This window comes from Puma concolor, chromosome B2 (assembly GCF_028749965.1).
Source record: "Puma concolor isolate L17-30 chromosome B2, mPumCon1.1.hap2, whole genome shotgun sequence".
Lineage (NCBI taxonomy): Eukaryota > Metazoa > Chordata > Mammalia > Carnivora > Felidae > Puma > Puma concolor.
Genome location: NC_141671.1, coordinates 13917005 through 13937238, shown reverse-complemented (window position 1 = coordinate 13937238; position 20234 = coordinate 13917005). Strand labels below are relative to the sequence as shown.

Genomic DNA, 20234 nt, shown 5'->3' with positions numbered 1-20234 from the left:
GCTCGTCTGTCTGCAGTTTAGGCATCTGCTGAAATCTGAAATAGGAAGAAAGGATAGAAGCAGACATCTTCTTTTCCTATCCGGTGGCCCACCTTCTCCATGTTAATTGTTACTGTATCCATTTTTTGTTTTTTGTTTTGTTTTGTTTTTTTGTTTTTTTGTTTTGTTTCTGTTTCTGGTTTGTTTTTTTTTTTTTTTTTTGCTAACCTCTTTTTCAAAATCTTGAGCCTGCAAAGGAGGTTCAGATCGTCCAGGAAGGTTTTGTAGGGCAAGAGTAGTGGTGGTAAAGGGCTCCTGTGGGATTTATCTGTCTATTTACTTGTTGGGTGTTAAACTAACAAAAACCTGTGTTGTCTCTTTATCTTGGGGCTCTCGTGAGGGGTCATTGGGGTTATTTTTGGATTGCATTTTCTTGGTTGGAATGGGAAATCTCCATAGCTGACAAAGGGGAGCCCTATCTGCCCAGGGGCCAGTCTCCTGAGGGAAGGGATGATTATTTTCCACAAGCCGAGGTGTTAAACCACTTTCATTTGTGCTTCGTTGACCATGAGTGTGGCAGTGACACCTTGCCTCCCGACTGTCATTTGCTCTCACCCACCTCAGTGTTTTGATGTGGTGAGGATGTCCGTGGACCAGCCTGGGCTTGGCTTGGCACACCTCTGCGCTGCCCGCCCCGTTCCATGGAACCCTAACATCCATCCAAACGCTTAGCTGCTGACCCAAGTGTATAGGGTTGGGTTTAAAGTCCGAATTCCTGTTGAATCTGCAAAGCTGGCCCAAGCCAGATTTTCCCTGGCACCCCAAAGCAAAAAGCAAACCAGTTTTATTTTTTTTCTTTGACAATTTGGGTGAAAAACAGACTTTAGTTTTCACTAGTAATGACACTAGATTGTGCACTCTGAATATCTCAGGGAGGGTCCTACTTTGACAAGGGGATTCTTTTTCTAATTTTTCTCTCACCTCAAAGTGTGCCAGCCATCCCCATCCCCCAACACACACACACACACACACACACACACACACACACACACACACACAGGCACGCACGCGCGCGCGCTGCAGCTGAAAATGAAAGCTCTCTTTGGATGCTTGACTGTTTAATATGTAATGTGATACCTTGTCTCGCAGTGACAGGGTGACAGACGGGCATTGGGCTGTATAATACAGAATTACCTTTTGTGCATCTCTTCTACAACAAAGCCCAATACATGGCCTCTCCCTAATATGCTAATACGTTTGGTGTGCTCCAGATGTTTTGGAAGCTAGGGAACAGCTTCAAAGGTCTCCTTATTTTCTCCCCCCTCACTTTAACCCATCTTTAGGCACTGCTTTTTGTGAAACCGAGGCATTCGATTTTCCTTTGGTTTTGTATTTTGTTATGTACGTGCAGCTAACGGGATGGCTGGTGAAACTTCTTTGTGTCTAAGACGTAAAATTATAAGGGCTGCGCATTTTAAGGCTCCCCCCCCCCCCCCCCCATGTTAGCAAAGGATTCCCATCTCTTCCTGTGCTGGTGTTCTAAAATCTATAGCTCTCCTCAGTTGTTTAAGCTGGAGTTCTTGAGCTAATGGGCTTCGGCCTTGTTTGTGTTTGGATTTTCCACCCCCCTGTGTTCAGGCAAGAGGGAGCTCCTACTTGTACATTTCCAGCCGTCCAAAGGACAGGATTTCTTCTTAACCCTCTGCTGATGCTGTCCCAGGCATAGAAAAGAAGCCAGTTTTGGTGTCTTGCCTTGAAAGCCTTTTCATTTCTTGCTAATTTGGGAGATAGGCTGAAAAACTCCGGAATTTGATGGCTCCATTCTGTCACACTCGATTCTTTGGGGTTCTCAGCGTGTGAGAACGGACACTGCGGTCATGGTGGCCGAGTGGTCTCAGGCCTGTGACCTGCCCCTCCTGTCAGCTGCTGGTGGCTAGCCAGGGTTGCAGGCAGTCCCCAGGCGGCCTTCCCTCGCGGTGGTTTGGAATTTTCAGCTCATATTTATTGCTTTTGTGAAAGACAATAGACGTGGTTTAATTTAAGTTCAACCTACTGAATATTAATCGAGGAGAACACGTGCTAATATGGGGAGAAGGGAATCTTTGGGCCATTCAATTTCCTCTGTTTAACCTCCTCTGCCAGTGAAGGTATGGGTTTGTCGGAGGAGAGGGGTTGGGGAAAATAAAATCATTTGGTGTCTTTGAAGGAGGGGATGCTGTTTTTGTTGTTTCTCATCAGCTAAAAATAATAATTCAAAAAATTGACGGCAGGGCTTTGTTAGGGAGAAGAAAAGGCAGTGTGCGTTAGCTTGCCTAATGTTCTGATAATGGCTCTTCTGCCCTGTGAAATTGTATTGCATCTTGCTGACCTAGCTCTTGTGGGTTGGGCAGGCAGTATGATTTGGATTAAAACACTCAAAATGAAATGGGGTGGCCACTACACCAGAGGTGTGACAGTAGGTGGGGGGTGGGGAACACAAAAGAAACCCAGGTCTGTCCAGCCATGTAGACTGCTTAACTAAAAATAAATCTTCGCTGCACAGGACGGGAAGACTGAAATTGAAAGTCGGTTGTGTGCAGCACAAATTGGTCTTGGCCCTTCAAAAGGCCGTGAAAAGCCGAGCTGCTTCCATTTGCATTGACAGGCAATCAGTTCCCGCTGTACGGGCCCCAGTTTCCCTGATCAGGAAAGCGAGTCAGACTTCTGTCTCTGAAATGGGTGTGAAATTTCATAATCCGGTTCCTCTGACTTTGCACTTGTCCGACTTTTGGAGGGGAGAAAAACATCCTGTGCCTTTTTACATTTACTTCTTTGTAAGCTTTTTTTCCGTTGAGAGAGAGGGAGAAAGGGATAGAAAGACTCCTAAGCGGCCCCCGCAGTGCCAGAGTGGAGCCAGACAGATCTCACGAACCACGAGATCATGACCTGAGCTGAAGCCAAGAGTCGGACGCTTAACCGACTGAGCCACCCAGGCGCCCCTGAATGCTCTTCCTCCCCCACCAGAGTGCTACTTTTTTTCCCTCAGTATTATTTGCCATTGGCCCACTCTTTGAGCTTTGTGCGAAGTTGTGTAAAGAACCTTCTTTCCCTTCGCAAAAATCCCTGATGAAAGGTGGAAGAATGGCCCAAGAGAACTGTGGGGTTGGACGCCTTACTTTGATTTGTGTCGTGATAGGTTGTGCAGTCCTCTTCGGTTTCCTCCCCTCTGGTTCACACTTGCACAGAGCCTTACAGTGGCTCAGGCCTTCTGGTGTGAACCTTGCTTTCCCCTACAGTAGTGGTTCTCAAAATGTGGGCTGCAGACCAGCCAAGGCAGCAAGCATCAGCATCCTGTGGGGACTTGTGAGAATAGGGACAGGCTGGGGGCGAGGCCCCAGGGACTCTGTTTGGAAACGGGATTCTGATTCATGGTCGAGTTTGAGAATCAGGTGTATAATCTGCCGAGGTGATTATTGTCAGAGGGGCGGGAATATGGCTGTCATTGAACTTTTCTCTGCTAAGTCATTCACTCCCTCACTAGCTGCTTACTCGTGCAGCAAATACGGAAGATCTTGTTCTGTACCGAGCTGCACGGGTCTTCCCCTGCCTCACCTGACTGCATGTAGCCCTCACTTGTTTCCCCCTTGATCCAAATACAGCTTCAAAACAACCCTTCTTCTTCCTCCTCCTTGACCAGCACCACCACTACCACCTGTTTTTGGCTTTTGTTTTTAGGTCTATTGCACATTCCAGGTTGGTGTTCCTTGGTGTAGTGGTTGGAAGCTTGCTTTCTGTCCCCATTGATTCATCTCCACTGTCCTCCCCGTCACTTTTTTCCTTGCCCGACAAGTGCGAGGTGTCTTCTTTGCGCATCCTGACTGATCCGTGTGTGTTTGTCGGTCGACCCCCTCACCTGAATTTAGATTTTGTGTGATGATGCCTGTATCCCCAGGGCCCCGGCACATGGTAGGTGTTAAGAAAATGAACAGGTGATAAAAACTTGAAGAAAAATTACAGAAAAAAGAAAATGAATGGATGAATTTCCATTCCGTCCCTCCCTCTCTTTATTTTCCTTCGTGGACTTAGGGCCATTGGAAAAAATGAGCTCCACCAAGAGTAAGCTTATATTTAAGAGGCCTCTCTTCTATTAATTTTACACGCGGTTCTGTAATTGAGAGTTTTTGTTTTGAATTTCCCGTCCTTTTCAAGTGTGGTCATTCACCCACCTCCACTTTACAAATAGGACGGGTATCCCTGGATCAGTTTCTTAATTTCTGAGTATTGTCTGTATTCATACTACTGTTTTCAGTAGTCTTGCTCCCCACCCTGGGACCTTACTAAAGTGCTCTTTATGTAGTGTAGTTTTATGTAGTTAATACCTATGTTTTGTGTGTAGATTTAGTGTTTTAGAGCTTCATTAAGTAATCTAAAGGCAGGGAAGATTAATTTTCATATATTTGACCGCCCCCCCCAGCCCCGAGAATATATCCCCAAATATTTCAAAAATTTAAATAAAATTGTTGAATGTTCAGCTTTCAGCTGACTTAAAATTAAAAATGATTTCCTTCTCTGGGGCGCTTAGGTGGCTCAGTTGGTTAAACGTCCGTCTTCAGCTCAGGTCACTATCTCCTGGTTCGTGAGTTCAAGTCCCACATCGGGCTCTCAGTGCAGAGCCTGCTTCAGATCCTTTGTCCCCACGTCTCTCTGCCCCTCCCCCATGCACGTTCTCTCTGTCTCTCTGTGTCTCTCTCAAAAATAAATACTAAAAATAAATAAATAAATAAATAAATAAATAAATAAATAAATAAATACTAAAAAAAAAAAAAGGCATCTGACTCTTGATTCCAGCTTTGGTCATGATCTCTGCATGCTTGGGATTCTCTCTCTCCTTCTCCCTCTTCCCCTCCCTTGCTTGCACTTGTACACTCTTTCAAAATAAATAAACTTAAAAAACAAATGGTTTCTATCTCCACACTAGCTATATTTCAGATGCTCAATACCTACATGTGACCAGTGGCCACAGGAGTGGATAGCACGGACCATACTTCTGCCCTTCGACTCCTAGACATCCATATAATTAACATCTCCTCTTTGCCTCCCAGCGCAAACTTCCCAAATTTTTTCCTCTTCGGGGGAAGTTGTATATGTTTTCATTTCCATATTGCAGCCCAGCCTCCCACAGCTGCCATGGGATTTATATTTATTGCATCGTATTAGATTGCCAACCGTAGAATATTACTCATTCTCCGAAATGATGTGAAAATAGATAACAAGGGAAGTGTATGCACACACAGGGTTTTGTTGCAACGTACTACGTCCTTTCAGACGACGTTCCCAAATCTGTAGAATCCTGTATTCTGTATAGTGTTGAGTGCCACGAATGGGAACCACTTTTATGTGTTTGACCCGAAAAGGGATTTAACACAGGGAACTAAGTACTTACAAAACATTGGTGGAAGGGTTGGAAGGCCAGAAATCAAGGGGCCACACTGTACTTTTTTGGCCTTGCTTAAAAGCCAAACGCTGATTCCCAGCTGCTGATGCCCATGAGGCTGGTGCCTAGATCGTGAAATTGGGGGCCAGTCACTGTGGACATTTGTGTTGGGGCAAGCTTCCCATTGCTAGGACTTAAGTTGTGTCCAGAACCCGAGATGCAGGAACATCTGCATGCTAGAAGACTGGCCAGGCTTTTTTTACTCAGCTGTCACCCGTTAGTGTGGCTTTAGTGCAGCTTTAGTGCTTATTAAAATACTTCAATATCCCTTGGCACGGCCCCTTCCCTGTGACCTTTCTCCAGTTATTAAAAGCATATCACAGGGGCCCCTGGGTGTCTCAGTCAGTTAAGTGTCCAACTTCATCTCAGGTCATGATTTCACAGTTCATGAGTTCAAGTCCCACATTGGGCTCTGTGCTGACAGCTCAGAGCCTGGAACCTGCTTCAGATCCTGTGTCTCCCTCCCCCTCTCTCTGCCCCTCATTCGTTCATATCCATTCCATCTCTCTCTCTCTCTCTCTCTCTCTCTCTCTCTCTCTCTCTCTCTCTCTCAAAAATAAATACTAAAAAAATTGAAAAAAAGAAATCACATCCTTGGGTGGTCACAATACTCCCTCTTCTGCATGGTGTCCTATATGCAGTTCTAGAGAATCCTTATCCTTTGAGACCATCAAAGGTAAATGTGACTGTCTCCTGTAACGGACTACTAGGAAGATGAAGTTGTGTAGTACGATTTCTAGTTAATAACCTAAGCTGTGGCTCCAAAATAGTGATGCGTTTGCTTGTGTCGTTCCTGAAGGCCATTCCAGAAAGGATTTCAGTGTTTCTGAGAGTATGTCTTCAGCCCTTTGAAGGAAAACTAGTTCAACTCGGTAACACACGAGGTGCCTTTCTTTCCACCACCCACCCCAGCCTCAAAAGATGTTTATGTATTTTGAAAAGAACCCTGCAGTATACTGTGTTACAGAACTCTGCTTGGATTTCTTACTGTTGAAACTACTTCCTGGGCCTAAAGCAGGATGAAGTGTCCCACTCAGAAGGGACCTGTACCCTTTTCTTTTTAAAAAAAAATTTTAAAAACATGTTTATTTTTGAGACATCAGAGTTTGAGCGGGGGGAGGGGCAGAGAGAGAGAGAGGGAGACACAGAATCCGCTGGCTCCAGGCTCTGCCCTGTCAGCACAGAGCCCTACCCGGGGCTCAAACCCAGGAACCACGAGCTCATGACCTGAGCTGAAGTCGGACACTCAACCGACTGAGGCCCCCCCCCCCCACCCCCCACCCCAGGTGCCCCAGGACTTGTACCTTTTAATCCTGTTCTTCCCAAATTCTGGTCTGTCCTCATCAGCCGTTGTGTGAGGGGTAACTGTGGTAAAGCGCTGCTTCCTGATGTCATGTGTTTTAAGTGTTTGTCCCCTTTTCTCACCTGTAGGGCTCCTTGGTCATGGCCAGTCTAAGGGATTAGGACCAGCGTCAGAACAGTCAGAGAATGAGAAGGACGATGCATCCCAGGTGTCCTCAACTAGCAACGATGTTAGTTCTTCAGATTTTGAAGAAGGGCCGTCGAGGAAAAGGTTAGTACCCAAGGCTGAAAATGCTGACGCCTTAAACCAGGGACCTCAAACCAGGCGCCAGGTTTTCCCACAGGGAACACACTCGGGCCCCCTCACCCTGCCTCCTGGTTTTCTCAGAGGAGCCAGGGTTCTGGATGTGTCACAGCCCATGTCCTGGTTTCTAAGTATTGTCCACCAATTGTCATGAAAAATGAACACACTTCAGCAAATGATCTGGGCCTCACAGAACCTCTTCTTGGCCTGAGAATTGGCCCTGAGGGTTTACCGACTTGTAATTCTTATCTTCACTGATCCTTTTCATCGACTCTCCCGTTTGTGGAGTCCATTCAATGCTATTTCTTTTTGCCATGTCTGAGGAGAGCCGTTCCTAACCGCGTGAAGAACGAAATGTGGTGTTTCTGAAAATTTTCTCCCTCCTCAGGAAAGCAGAACGGCTTGGTGTTCAACTCTGTCAGCAGTGGCGGAATCATTCATGAAACTTTTAATTTACCAGGTTTTTATTTTTTATTTTTTTTTTAATTTAAGGACTTTCCTGAATAATAAGCTTGTGAGAGTTTGATAGGGAAGTTGGCTATGAGAGCTTGATAAGCTTGTGGTTTCCTGGTCAAACAGCAGCAGTGACATTATATAATGCTTTTAGTCCGGTGTTTCAAAATCCCCTTGCTGATCACCTGCCTTATTTCATTCCTCATGTGTTGTGTTGTGTCCCTCCCCTCCCTTTAGAATTTATATTTCATTTTTTCTTTCTTTCTTCCTTTCCTTCCTTCCTTCCTTCCTTCCTTCCTTCCTTCCTTCCTTCCTTCCTTCCTTTCATTTTTTCTTTCTTCCTATTCTCATACTTGTGATTTTCCTGGATGACTCGATTAAGGACTTTTTCTTAGAACTTCCGTCGTGTGAGAGGTTGGGGAAAGGGGGAAAAAATCCCCTTTGTCTGGTTGCCTCTGTTTTACTCTTTCTACAGAATTCTAAATTACCTTTCGGAAACGATCTAGATGCGTGTATCTAACAAAGAACTGAACAGAGTGGAAATTAAGAGGAAAGGAATGGATTGGCCATGGGTTAGGTATTCCAAATCCTTAACAGAACTGGACTTTGGTCTGAACGTTGACGTGATCGCTCAGTCTTCTTGTATTTGCCTCCATCATGCAGTGTCTTCGTTCGGAAAACCCGTGTTGCATTTTCTCTTAATTCTTGGCACTGCGTCTGAGAAGAGGTCCCAGATTTGTTATTAGTACACTCAGTAAGCATATGTAAGAAGTTTCTCTGCCAGTGTATTGGGCCTTGCAAGTTACTTACTCTCTTTACAGACCCTTGGGTGAGTGTCTCAGCGACAAGCCTATTACATTTCAGATACTGGGCCACAAACACTCTCGCTCTGCCCCAGTTTGAGAAATGCATCCTCACAAGAGAGGGAATTCGAGAATGTGTGTTATAAATCCCCTCAGTAAATATATTGGAACGTGTAATGATATTATCCATGCTTGCAAACATGGGTGGGTGGTCATGCATCTGGCATCTTTCATCACTGTTTGGGGAGCAGAATTCTATGAGTGGGGTTGGAAATGTCAGTCCCCACTCCTTTAGCCGCATGGCTTTCAATCACTCTCACCTCCAGAAAGATCCTGCCAGCATGGGGGGGTGGTGCCCGAGATCAGTCGGTTTCATTCTCTTGGTCGGTTTCATTCTCTTGGTCGAAGGGGGTCGCTGGCCCTTTGTCCTTGACCCCAACGCCTTTCTCCGGTGCTGCTGGCCTCCTCTTTGCACGGTGCTGTGTAGTAGCTGTGCAGCAGCTGTATGCAAATCAGTCCTTTTAACTTTTGTTCTCCAGGACAGTGGAAAAGAGAAATTTTGTTCAGGGTGAATCTCAGGAAAACGTGACCATCGCTAATCTGCTTTAATTAGTGTGCCAAGTAACTTGTTTTACGGGATTAAGGATTCATAGCTGCATTTCATTTGGTTATAATCACACTCTACTCAGTGAAATCCATCAGGGACATAATGTAGGTTATGGTTTGACAGGTTAGGTTAGATTTCGGGCTGGTCTGGGGTGGTCTGGATTTTGACAGGAGGTGGGGGGGCTTTGTAGTTTACCAATAAATAGGTGGGGTAGTTAGGGCTAAAATTTCTTGCAGGGTTGTAGGGTACGTCGCAAATACAAAATAATAATGCTTTCTGGCTTTCAAAGAGCTCGTTTGTTTTGATCTCTACTTCATTGGTATTTGGCATGAACCGTGCCTTCCGAGACACATCGTTAGAACTGGAATCTGAATTCCTGGGGCTTTGTCAGCGCTCTGCCAGACTTCAGTGCTCAGCCTTCCTTTATCTTACACCTATTAGACCTTTTTAAATAATCGAATAGGGTGTCGTGTAGTGTGCTGTCTCTGCTGATGACTGGTCAAGCTCAGAGTACCTGCCTAAGGTTGTTGTTTCCAAATGTCACTTGGAGCATTTGGTGGATTGTTGATTAGACGCTACTTTTTACCGTGTGTCTAACGTTCCCTGAGCCTTGTGTATATGTGTGTGTGTATAGTCGAGAGGAGCAAATTTTGTGATGGACCACTTGGGTTCTCTGTAGGCATTTAGACTGTGTGGGACAACACACGGAATCCTAAACTTGGAGGGCCATGATTTATGTCTTTGCTCTGAACACAGCCTTCTCTTTGAGAATTGCTAGCCATTCTTGTACAGTTAACTGCTCTTCCTAAATACATGGTTTTTAGGATCACCACTTAATATGCCTTTTGTCTTGGGAGTGGAGGGAAGAGGGAATTTGTGTTTGAGTTTCGTAAGAAAAATTAAGATACAAAGTGTAGACTAGGCCAGCCTCAGTTAGACGTTGCCTTGAGTTTCCAACCTGGAAATGGGAGCAATTCCATTTTCTGATGATGCCTGTCATGTGATTTTCAAGTGTTCAGTGCAAACATCTCATGTGTTTACAAAGTGTTATTTTTGTACAGGAGCATCTCCCCCTCCCCCCTCCCTGAGCTACATTTGGCCCTGTGTACTTGGTGCCATTGGTTTTACTGGACATTGGGGATCTTTTTGGCATACAGAAAGCAAAAGAATCCAGAGCTCTAAAGGACTTATTTTTTCTTTATTGAGGCAAACATGAAAGGTTTCCAGCCATCGGAAGGTAGTCCTCTGAAATCTTTGTCCGCTCTTTGTAAAACAAAAGCCACCCTCTCTAGAAGCCCTTTGCCTCTTTGATGGACACGACATCCCAGCCACTGATGATCTCTGGAGGACTCTGAGCTGGTGGGAGTCCCTACCTGTTGATTTTCCTTGTCTTTTGATCATTGGGGTGGATGCCATTAAAAGATACACATTAATGTAGCGTTAATGTTCAGAACGGAAACATTATAGAAACTTTGAGCTTTTAATCAGCACCTTCGGATTCCGATGGTGGCCATGCCTACCTGGTTCCTTTCCCTCCCCATCCTGTTACACGGACAGTGCCTGTCCTGTTACTTTTTGCAGGGCACGCAAGTTTTACGAGAGTCAAGTGTATCTGAGTATTTTTAGAAGCCAGAATGGACAGATTCTGTCAGTCAGGTGTGGAAAGACTCAGATGGTGATGGGAATATGGATTACTTTTTAGGAACAGTGAGGACTGGAGTTAGACTATGTGGCTTGTTGTTTGGGCCCAGCATCTATTTGTCCCGTGCCTTTGGACAGGTTCTTGTAGCATTGCTGGGCTGCAGTTTCCTTATTTGTTAAAATATCCTTTTTTTTTTTTTTTTTTTAATGTTTATTTTTGAGACAATGTGAGAGACAGAGTGCAAGCAGCAGAGGGGCAGACAGAGGGGGAGACACAGAATCCGAAGCAGGCTCCAGGCCCTGAGCTGTCAGCCCAGAGCTCGACGCGGGGCTCGGACTCCCGAACCGCGAGATCATGACCTGGAGCTGAAGTCAGACGCTCAACCGACTGAGCCACCCAGGCACCCCTAAAATGTCTTTTTAAGAGTAGTAACCACCTCGTGGTGGTTTTGTGCACCACACAAAGTGAATTTGTGAAGAGCCCCTAGGTATGTGATGCATACCATGTATCAGATGCTGTGTTATTAGTGATCATTGCTGAATGACACCTGAATTGTACGTGAGCATGGGCATTTATTGGGAACTTCTCAAACACATTTTAGAGGAATTTTGATTTCTACAAACTGCGGTAATCACTGTGGTGACACTGTCACCACCATCTGTGGGCAGATGGAAGAGTGTAGGCGGGTATCTCTTCTAAAGTTCCTGAGTCACAGGAAGGGACCCTATGGCTTTTAGTGTGGATTTCCTCCACGGAGGTTGGCGTAACCAGGTTATTTGCCCTTGTGAAGCAGTCCTGAATGGGATGAGGTTCAAGGTTGCAAAGATGGGCTGTTGGTGAGCAGATTCCATCTCCACCATGCACCTTGCTGCCAGGGAGGCTTCTGTTTTGCTAGTACCAGTGGCTAAGATCCTGGACTCACTTTGAAAGAAAACTCTAATAAGAGAGTCTAGTGAACTAGCACAAAGGGTGGGGGGGGCAGGTTTCTTGTTAAAGAGCTTAGGCCATTGATAATACAAGACTCGAGTTCACAGATCATCCCACTGCAGTGGATTGGGTTTTGAATAGGAGAATCATCTTAAGAGGGAGGATGCCATGACTTAGGTGCATTGAGTTTCTGGTTACAAATACGTGTTGAAGATGGTGAGCCTTCTCCTGGGCTTTTGGAATAGGTATTCCTTTCATAGCTGAAGAGTCAGTACGGATGCGTTCCTCATTTCTGTTCTGAGTTACTTGGGTGATACAAGATACTTTTCTACCTCCAGATTTGGAAGGAGGATAGGTCCAAATGCATAGCGTTCTTTCTTGGCACTGTTAGGCATTGGAGTTATTCACTGTGAACATCCTGAAGAATTAGAATTTTTAAAAGTCTAAATGTTTGCTTCCCTTTAACAAAATGCATTATTAGTCCAGTTTAATTCTTAATTTTTTATTTTTTAAATGTTTATTTTTGAGAGAGAGAGAGACAGAGTACGAGCAGCAGGGGAGTGGCAGAGAGAGGGAGACACAGAATCCAAAGCAGTCTCCAGGCTCTGAGCTGTCAGCGCAGCGGGGCTTGAACTCACAAACTGCAAGATCATGACCTGAGCCACGGTCAGACACTCAACTGACTGAGCCACCCACGGGCCCAAGTAGTCCAGTGTAATGTTAAAGATACTTGCCTTGCTCTTACTGCCAAGATTGAAAGCAAAACAAGCAACAAATAGCCTTAGATCTGTTCCTCTTAATCTTTGGTTTAGAGTTAGACGCTTCCACTGACCAGGGTATTACAGATGGTTTTGTCGTTATAGCCTTGAAGACTATTTTACCTAGTAGAGATGAGTACTATTAACATTTTTTAATTCTACAGCTATCTTGACTAAGATCTAGACTCTACTTGTGGGAAGTAAAGAAGGGACAAAATTGCAGAATGGAATATTATGTGGGATCTCTAATAACCACTGAAAATAATTGTGGAATTATATATAGGGTAAATGGAGATGTGTCAAGCCTGTCTGCTTTTCTTTCCTTCTTGTAGATCTGTCTTTCTAGGGTCATTTTCCTTTTGCCTGACAGGACTTTAAATATTTACTAGTCTGCTGGTGTTGGATTACTCTTCCAGCTTTAATGTAAGAATTACAGGATTATTTCCAGTTCTAAGAAGTTTACCTTCATTTTATTTTTTTAAAAATTTATTTATGTATTTTGATCGAGCGAGCAAGCCGGGGGGGGGGAATTTCAAGCAGGATCTGCACCCCCAGTGTAGAGCCTCAAGCGGGGCTGAAACTCACGAACTGTGAGATCATGACCTGAGCCGAAGTTGGACGCTCAACTGACTGAGCCACCCAGGCCCCCCAGTAATTTATCTTCATTTTAAAAAGATTTTTTGCGCATTATAGGATTTTAGGGTGGTGTCCCTGCCCCTGGCCCGAGGTATGTTAAAGTTAATGTCCACTGTCTCCTGTTTTGCATGGTTTCCAACAAGAAGTCTGCTGTCGCTCTTTTTTCTTTTTTTAAAACCCTCTCCAAGAAGTATCATTTTTCCCAGTCTACTTTTTAAGATTTTCTTCTTCTTAATCATACCATACCGTACCATGTCCCTTGGAATAGTTTGTTTCTTGTGTTTAGAGTTCACTGAACTTCTTTGTTCTGTAAATTTTGTCAGTTTGGGAAACGTCAGAGGTAGTAATTTTGCGAATATCTGTTAGTGTGTGTTCTTTTCCCCTTTAGGTTTTTCAGTTGCGCGTCGATTTGGGTTGGGCTGCTTGCTCTTTGAGGCTCTGTTCGTTTCATCCCCATTTCCGCCCCCCCGCCCCCCCCCCATGTTTTACTTTAGGTAGTTTCTTTTTTTTTTTCTTTTAATTTTTTAATGTTTATTCACATTTGAGAGAGACACAGAGGCAGAGTGTGAGCGGAGAAGGGGCAAAGAGAGAGAGACACAGAATCCGAAGCAGACTCCAGGCTCTGAGCTGTCCGCACACAGGCCAACGCGGGGCTCGAACTCAGAAACTGCCAGATCATGACCTGAGCTGCTGAAGTCGGATGCTTAACCAACTGAGCCACCCAGGCACCCCCATTGTTGCTTTGGGTAGTTTCTACCCATTATCTGTAGAAGTGTATTTTTTTTTTTTCTTTTTAACCTCAGATTTTTATCTCTAGAAGTTAGATTTTGGTCTTTCTGAGTAATCTTCAGTGGCCCTCCTGTGCTTACTCTCTACTTTCTTGAACTCATGGAGCACAGTGACAGTAGAGGTTTTAGTACACGTGTCTGCTAATTCTATCAGCTGTGTTATTCAGGAGTCAGTTTGGGATTGACTGATGTTTGGCCTCATTAGAGGTCATATTTTCCTGCTCTTTTGTTTGCCTGATGATTTCTTCTTGGATGTCCGGCAGCACACATTTTCCTTTGGGTCCTGTCTGGATGCGTTTGTATTTCTCTACCTGTTCTTGAGCATTGCCCTAAGGTGTGATGAATTTCGTAGGAAGCCGTTTGGTCCTTTCGGATCTTGGCATTTCAGCTTTGTTGGATAGAGCCAGAGCCGTGTTTTCTGTAGGGTTAAGTTCGTCCCACTGCTCAGGCACGAGGAGTCCTCGCTGCCCCGGGAGCTAATGGCATTTGCTGTTTTGGCTAGTAGGTACAGGCACTGTTCCCGGTGCTGTGTGGGATTCGGTGACTGTTACCTCTAATTGTTTCTCGTGGTATTTTGCATTCAGTCGTTTCCTGACGAGTGCCTGCTGGTACTCTGTGAATACTTGAGGAGCCTCCAGAATTTTCTGTGTGGCCCTCTCCCTTCCAGGACTCTGCCTTACAGATTCTCTTCCATACCTTGGCCTTCGCAAACTCCCAGCTCCTTTTTGCTCAATTTCAATTCCTCTAACCCCTGCTTGAATTGCCCCGTCTGTGGGCTGTGGTCCTGATCTGTTGACCAGGGCCCCAGTCCTGATCTGTTGAGGATCACAGTGCTTTGTTTTGTGACTTCCATTGTCTTGTGAGGGTTTTTAGTTTCTTTCAGGCGGTACGTAAGTCCTGTCCCTGTCGTTCTGTTCCTTGAACGTTGAGTGAGAGGGAGAAGGGTACCACCAGGAAACGTAACTGCCGTGTTTGCACTTTATCTTAGTCATGGTCCTAACCTTTCCAATTTTGTTAGTCATTAAAAGAAGAAAAGAGTGAATTGCATAAGTAATCTCTGACGCACTGTAGGAGAATCTCAAAATAAAGAAGCAATTGATCTATAAATAGCAAGTCCCGCAGCTCTGCAAGAGAGCGTGTGACTATTAGGAATACTTGAGACTCTTTGAAGTTCTAGAACCTCTGTTTCTAAAAGAGGAAGAACGGCTTAGTGAATAGAACATATGGTGCTTAATCAATCTTACCTTAATCCTGACGAGACACCTGGGAGGTTTTATTATCCCTCTTTCATAGCCGAGTCAACAAATTTTGAAAATACTTAACTGGTAACACCTTTTTCTTTTCTTTTTCTTTTCTTTTTCTTTTCTTTTTCTTTTCTTTTTCTTTTCTTTTTCTTTTCTTTTTCTTTTCTTTTCTTTTCTTTTTTCTTTCTCTTTTCTTTTCTTTTCTTTCTCTTTTCTTTTCTTTTCTTTTCTTTTCTTTTTTCTTTTCTCTTTCCTTCCTTCCTTCCTTCCTTCCTTCCTTCCTTCCTTCCTTCCTTCCTTCCTTCCTTTTTTCCTTCCTTCCTTCCTTCCTTCCTTCCTTCCTTCCTTCCTTCCTTCCTTCCTTCCTTCCTTCTTTATTTTTGAGAGAGGGGTGGGGAGAGAGGCCAAACATGAGCAGGGGAGGGCAGAGAAACCCAGAATCCGAAACAGGCTCCAGGCTCTGAGCTGTCAGCACAGAGCCTGATGCGGGGCTGGAACACATGAACTATGAGATCATGACCTGGGCCGAAGTTGGACGCTTAACTGACTGAGCCACCTGGGCACCCCAGTGACACATTTCTTAGAAGTAGCAAAGTTAGGGTTGGAATCCAACACTTCATGTCTATAGTGCCTGGACTTTTCCACTACACCACATCCCCTTCCATTGGGTCCTTCAAATGTAGGTCTTATTTTTTCAGGTACCTGTGGGACAGACAGATTCCAGAAGGACACTCCTTTTGGGCCAGCAGCACCTGGCTTGGTGAACTGAACCATGGCTGGGTCACACCCTGTCTCGCCGAGCATGTTTGTGCGATGCACACTCCGTGTGGCCCCCTCACATCTTAGTAAATGTTTTCTTCTCTGCCAAGTGTTTGTATTCCTTCTTTCATGAATTAAAAATTCTTTTTTTTCTGCATTGTAAACCAGGCAGTAAATAGAAAGAGGGGGAAAGCTTTAACTTGAGTAAAACACATTTTGCTTTTGCATCCTTTCTGGAGTCCTCCAGTATTCGAGGTTACAGGTCCGTGCTTTTCATGCACAGGGGCACTGGGGAGAGGTCCTTCCTGGATGCGAGAACATTCAGGACTTAGTTGACTCTTCCTTTCAGGTGGCTGTTCCAAACAGATCTGTGACTAATTTATGACTGTAGTGGGTTGTTCCCATGTTCCTCTGGGAGGATCCTCTTTGATTTTGGCTTTTCAGTAGTTTGGCGTTGGTGGGCTCTGAGGGGCAAGAGTTCAAGTATTGGCCCACCTCGTGGTGTCTGCTTCATGGACGCATTTCTTACAATGCAGGTTTGGGAGGGGAATCTCTATCTGTAGCTCTTCATACCTTACCCTTGATCTTAAGCGTTGGCCCAGATAAAATGGTCACTGACGTGAAGCTGAAGGTCAGATGTCTTCGGTCGAGTAGCGGAGGGATATCAGATCATTTCAGATTATGCCAGAGATTCCCAGTGGTTGAAGCATGCACGTGTTCTGTTCACTGCAGGATAGCACATGCAGCTCTCCCACGTTCATGGTTAGGTTTTTTCCCTGCAGCCAGAGCCCTGGGCTGCTGTTCAGATCTCTCAGATGATTTTCAACAATTCTCTCCCTCGCCCTCCGCCCTCCCTAACTCATGGCACGGGTTCTCTCTATTAAAAAGAACCCCCCCCCCCCCCTTCTGTTGCCCATGGTGAATAGAGCCTGGCTGCGGCCCCATCTGCAAAACAAAGGGAGCCGCTGTAATAAACATAACGTCTGACTGGTTTTGTGCACGAAATTACTTAAGGGAGGTTTATGGGATTCCCCATCTCCCCTGCTTAGCTTAGAATTTTAACTGCTTGGCAGATCGGTACTTAGGTGGCATGATCCGGGGGTTACAAAATAATCTTCTGCGGCCTTCTCTCATGTTACTGGTGCATCTTGAGGCCATCCTGGTCTTCCTTCTCACACATGTTGGGCCTCTCTGACTCCGTATGCGAATCGTGTCTAAAGGTACCAGGCAGTCCCCTTTACGGAGGCCCAGAGGTGCAACCCAGCCCGCTATCTGGCAAGACAGCGGAGGTCCAGGTGGATTTTGGGGGCGTGGGGTAGAGTTCTGTTGTTGGTTGTTAGGAAATCCAGAGTATCTGAGTCAGGGTGGAGTTGGACACTGTAGAAGGAAGAACCTGCAAGGAGGGGGCATGTGAAGCTCCCGGGTGACCGAGCAAACTCAGGCTGGTGTTTGGAGGTTGCCTTGAACGTGCATGGGTTGGGTCCAGGAGTTAGGTTTAAATGGCATGGTAGACTTGTGGGTTCCCTTTGGAATGTTCTCGTCCCCCTTCCTTCTATCCTCTATCTCTAGCTGAAGCGAAGGCTTGTTACTACCCAGCCAGGATGCAAGGGCTGAGCCTCTTCGTGCTTGCGTTTCACCCTGGATCGGATGTCTGGGATGCGGGAGCTGGGGCACCCATGCTGGCTGGCACGTTGGTGCTGTGGTCGCAGCCGCCCTGTCTTCGGCTGCGTCTCCTTATCTGCTTTCCTGGCCCTGGAACGGCTATCCTGCTGAAACTGTCTCCCTCCTCTCCTCCTTCTAGGCCGTGTGGCGGGGACTCGGTGCTTAGCCTTCTGGGCCCCTGTTGCCGGCTTCCCATCTTGCCAGTCACCAGTTAGTAGGTGTGTCCCCAGAACCAGGACTCCGGGGGAGGGGGGCTCACAGCCACCTGGCCTCTAGGAGGTGAAAACTGCTTTCGGAGCACGGGCCTCCTCCCCCACATCCCAGGAGGCCACCCTCCCTGGGACGGCCTTCCCAGGCCTTGGTGTACAGGAGGTTTTTAAAACTCTTAGATCATAGCCCCCAGGCATGTGTAGACTATTTGTATCCAGCCTGTAGATCTTAAGGCAGGTGATACCAGGGTGAGACGCTGGTGTCTGAATGATCCTCAGAGCTTGAGGATTTAAGTTGGAACATGTTTTCCTGGCACAGTCTTACAGTGAGGCCCTTGATTAGAAATTGGGGAAAAGAAAAATTAAACGTTAGAATCTGAGATTAGGTTTGGATCCCAGCTTGTCCTCTTAGCTCTCCATGAGAGAGTCATCCCCCCTCGCCCCCCACCATACCCCCTTCGCAGGGTGGCCACAATGAACACTTAATACAGCACTTACACACTCGCAGCATGCCTATATAAATACGTGTGCAGTTCAGTGCCGGCCATCGCTCTAAATTCGTCACATGTGATCGTCCCATTTAATTCTCCTAGCAAACCCCGTGGGATCGGTCTTTTGCTATCATCCCATTTTACTGATGAGAAAACTGAGGCACAGCGTGCACTGTGCACAAGAGATAAAGAGCTTCTGGCACATCGTCAGGACTCAGGAAATGGTTTCTGTCACCTTGAGTAAATCCGTGAAGAGCCATCGTGGAGTGCTGCTGATGGAGAGAGACAGAAGGGTTGTGTTTTCAAGAGTGTTTGGAACAGCCTGAGAATTCTGCAGTCTGGGCACAGTGATCCTGTTTTAACTCTGAGAGGAGTGTGACCCTCGGAGTGTCCAAGGGCGCAATTCATAATTCAAAATTCGAGTTGTTTGCCAAGTCCTGGGATGGAGCTTTAAAAAAAAAAAAAAAAAAAGATTCGTGAAGCCTGATCTTGTGGTCCAGGGTACCTCCAGTCTAGGGAGAGGAAACCGAAGCAGCTGGTTTCCAGTGCTGGGTGGCGAGCGCCACGGTAGGATGTGACATCCGTGGACCCGGACTGAAGAGCGGGCAGGGTTGTCTAGGGACATTGGGGCATCCGTAAGGTGACCTGTGCACAGAGTCTTTCCTTCCACGGAGAGCAAAGGAGACTCTTGCTGTGTTTTAGGACCCCACGCTAGAGCGGGGGGGAAGTCTTGTGACTTCCTGACAGAATGTTAGGAACCTGTGCCAGTGTCTCAGCCAAAATAATGCAGAGAGAAAGAGACAGACAGAGACAGGCCTAGGGCTCCACTGACCGGTGCCTTGTGTGCTAGGCTACTTGGCTTTCCCAGCTCCTCCCCGGCCCTGAGCCTCTGCATTGTCCTTGTCTGGGATTGGGCCTTGACACGTGAAGTGGTTCTTAAGGCTCTGTAGCAGGCTGCTTCTGGAAGAAGGTCTTTGTGCTTCAGTGGTGTATCTGACCTCACAAGAGGACTGGGAGAAGGCAGGGTTTATTTACTTAACTTTTCTTTATCAATATGGTGAGCCCGAGACCAGAGGGGGTTAGTTGATATTTTGAAAAGGCACACATGGATGGTTATGGGATCAGGGGAAGGGTATTGGGTCCCAGTCTAGTTGTTTCTATCTTGTTGAAGCCTTAGAATTGACACGGTGTTATTGTAGTTGATTTTAAAAGACTCATTTATAAGAGCGCGGGGCACCTCTCACACCCCCTCACCACCCCTTCCTGGGTAGAGAAATGACACATTGACCAGGGGTCCTGCAGAGACAGTGCTGTGGGCTGGGAGCTGTGTAGGCCTCAGGGTGGAAAGGGCCAGCTAGACAGTCTGGCAGTTCCCGATAGCCCAGATGGTCCTTAAATGAAAGAACCTATCTCAGCCCTAGGTAGGAGCCTCGGATGCTTTAAACCTTGGTCCCTGAGTCGGTCTAAGCCAGGATGTGTTCCCAGGCACTGAATCTATTTGTTGGATGACAGCATTAGCTTTTGTTGATCATACAGGTGGAGACAGACCAACTCCCTGTCTTCACCTTAGTAAATAAAAGACAAACCCCAATCTGGATTTGTATTTTATTTTTTTATTTTCCTTAAATACCAGCGGAAGCCGTTTTATGCAGGTCCAGGGCTAATTAAAAGGGAGGGTGGGGGTGGGGAGGGGAACTATCACTGTCCTTTTCTGGTTTTTATCAGAAGGCTTTTAGTATAAACTCCCATTGGCTCCATCCTGTCCTGAGTTTTAAAGTTAGCATGGAATTTTGATCTTTTTGTGTCAAAGCACCACCTATCTGGCCTTGGGTAATTAGGGGTGGGGTAATGCTTACACAGATAGGGCTCACAGTACCTAGGGGTCCAAAGCAGGGAGAACATCCATCTCTCCATCCTTGTGTAGCTGATCTTTAAGTTTACTGTTCATGCTGATTTTTTTGGAATTTGTATGAAGCTTTTCGTTGGCGGAACTGGGCTCCTCTTTCCTCGTTTTTGTTTTTTTCCCTGACAAATGTGGGATTCTGTCTAGAGAAGTCTTTGTAGATCCTCGGTTCTTCTGCGTAAACGCACACCACTATCCTACAGGCCGGCGCACGTGGGTCTTCCGCATGAAGGAAGGAACCGGAAGCCTGGGGCCTGCCCCAACGCAGGTGTGTCCTGTGTAGGGTTACAGATT

At 46.0% G+C, this 20234-nt stretch overlaps 1 protein-coding gene across 8 annotated transcripts in view; it reads left to right on the top strand.

Moving 5' to 3' along the window:
- JARID2 (jumonji and AT-rich interaction domain containing 2) overlaps window positions 1-20234 on the top strand; it is a 273116-nt gene that overhangs the window by 152676 nt on the left and 100206 nt on the right. For 2 of the 8 annotated variants that reach the window (XM_086706216.1, XM_086706217.1), the window contains one exon: window positions 6884-7025. The exons of the other annotated variants lie outside the window; for them this stretch is intronic. In XM_086706216.1, the coding sequence (XP_086562342.1) occupies window positions 6884-7025 (142 nt within the window). The remainder of the gene's footprint in view (window positions 1-6883; window positions 7026-20234) is intronic. 8 annotated transcript variants of the gene reach the window in all.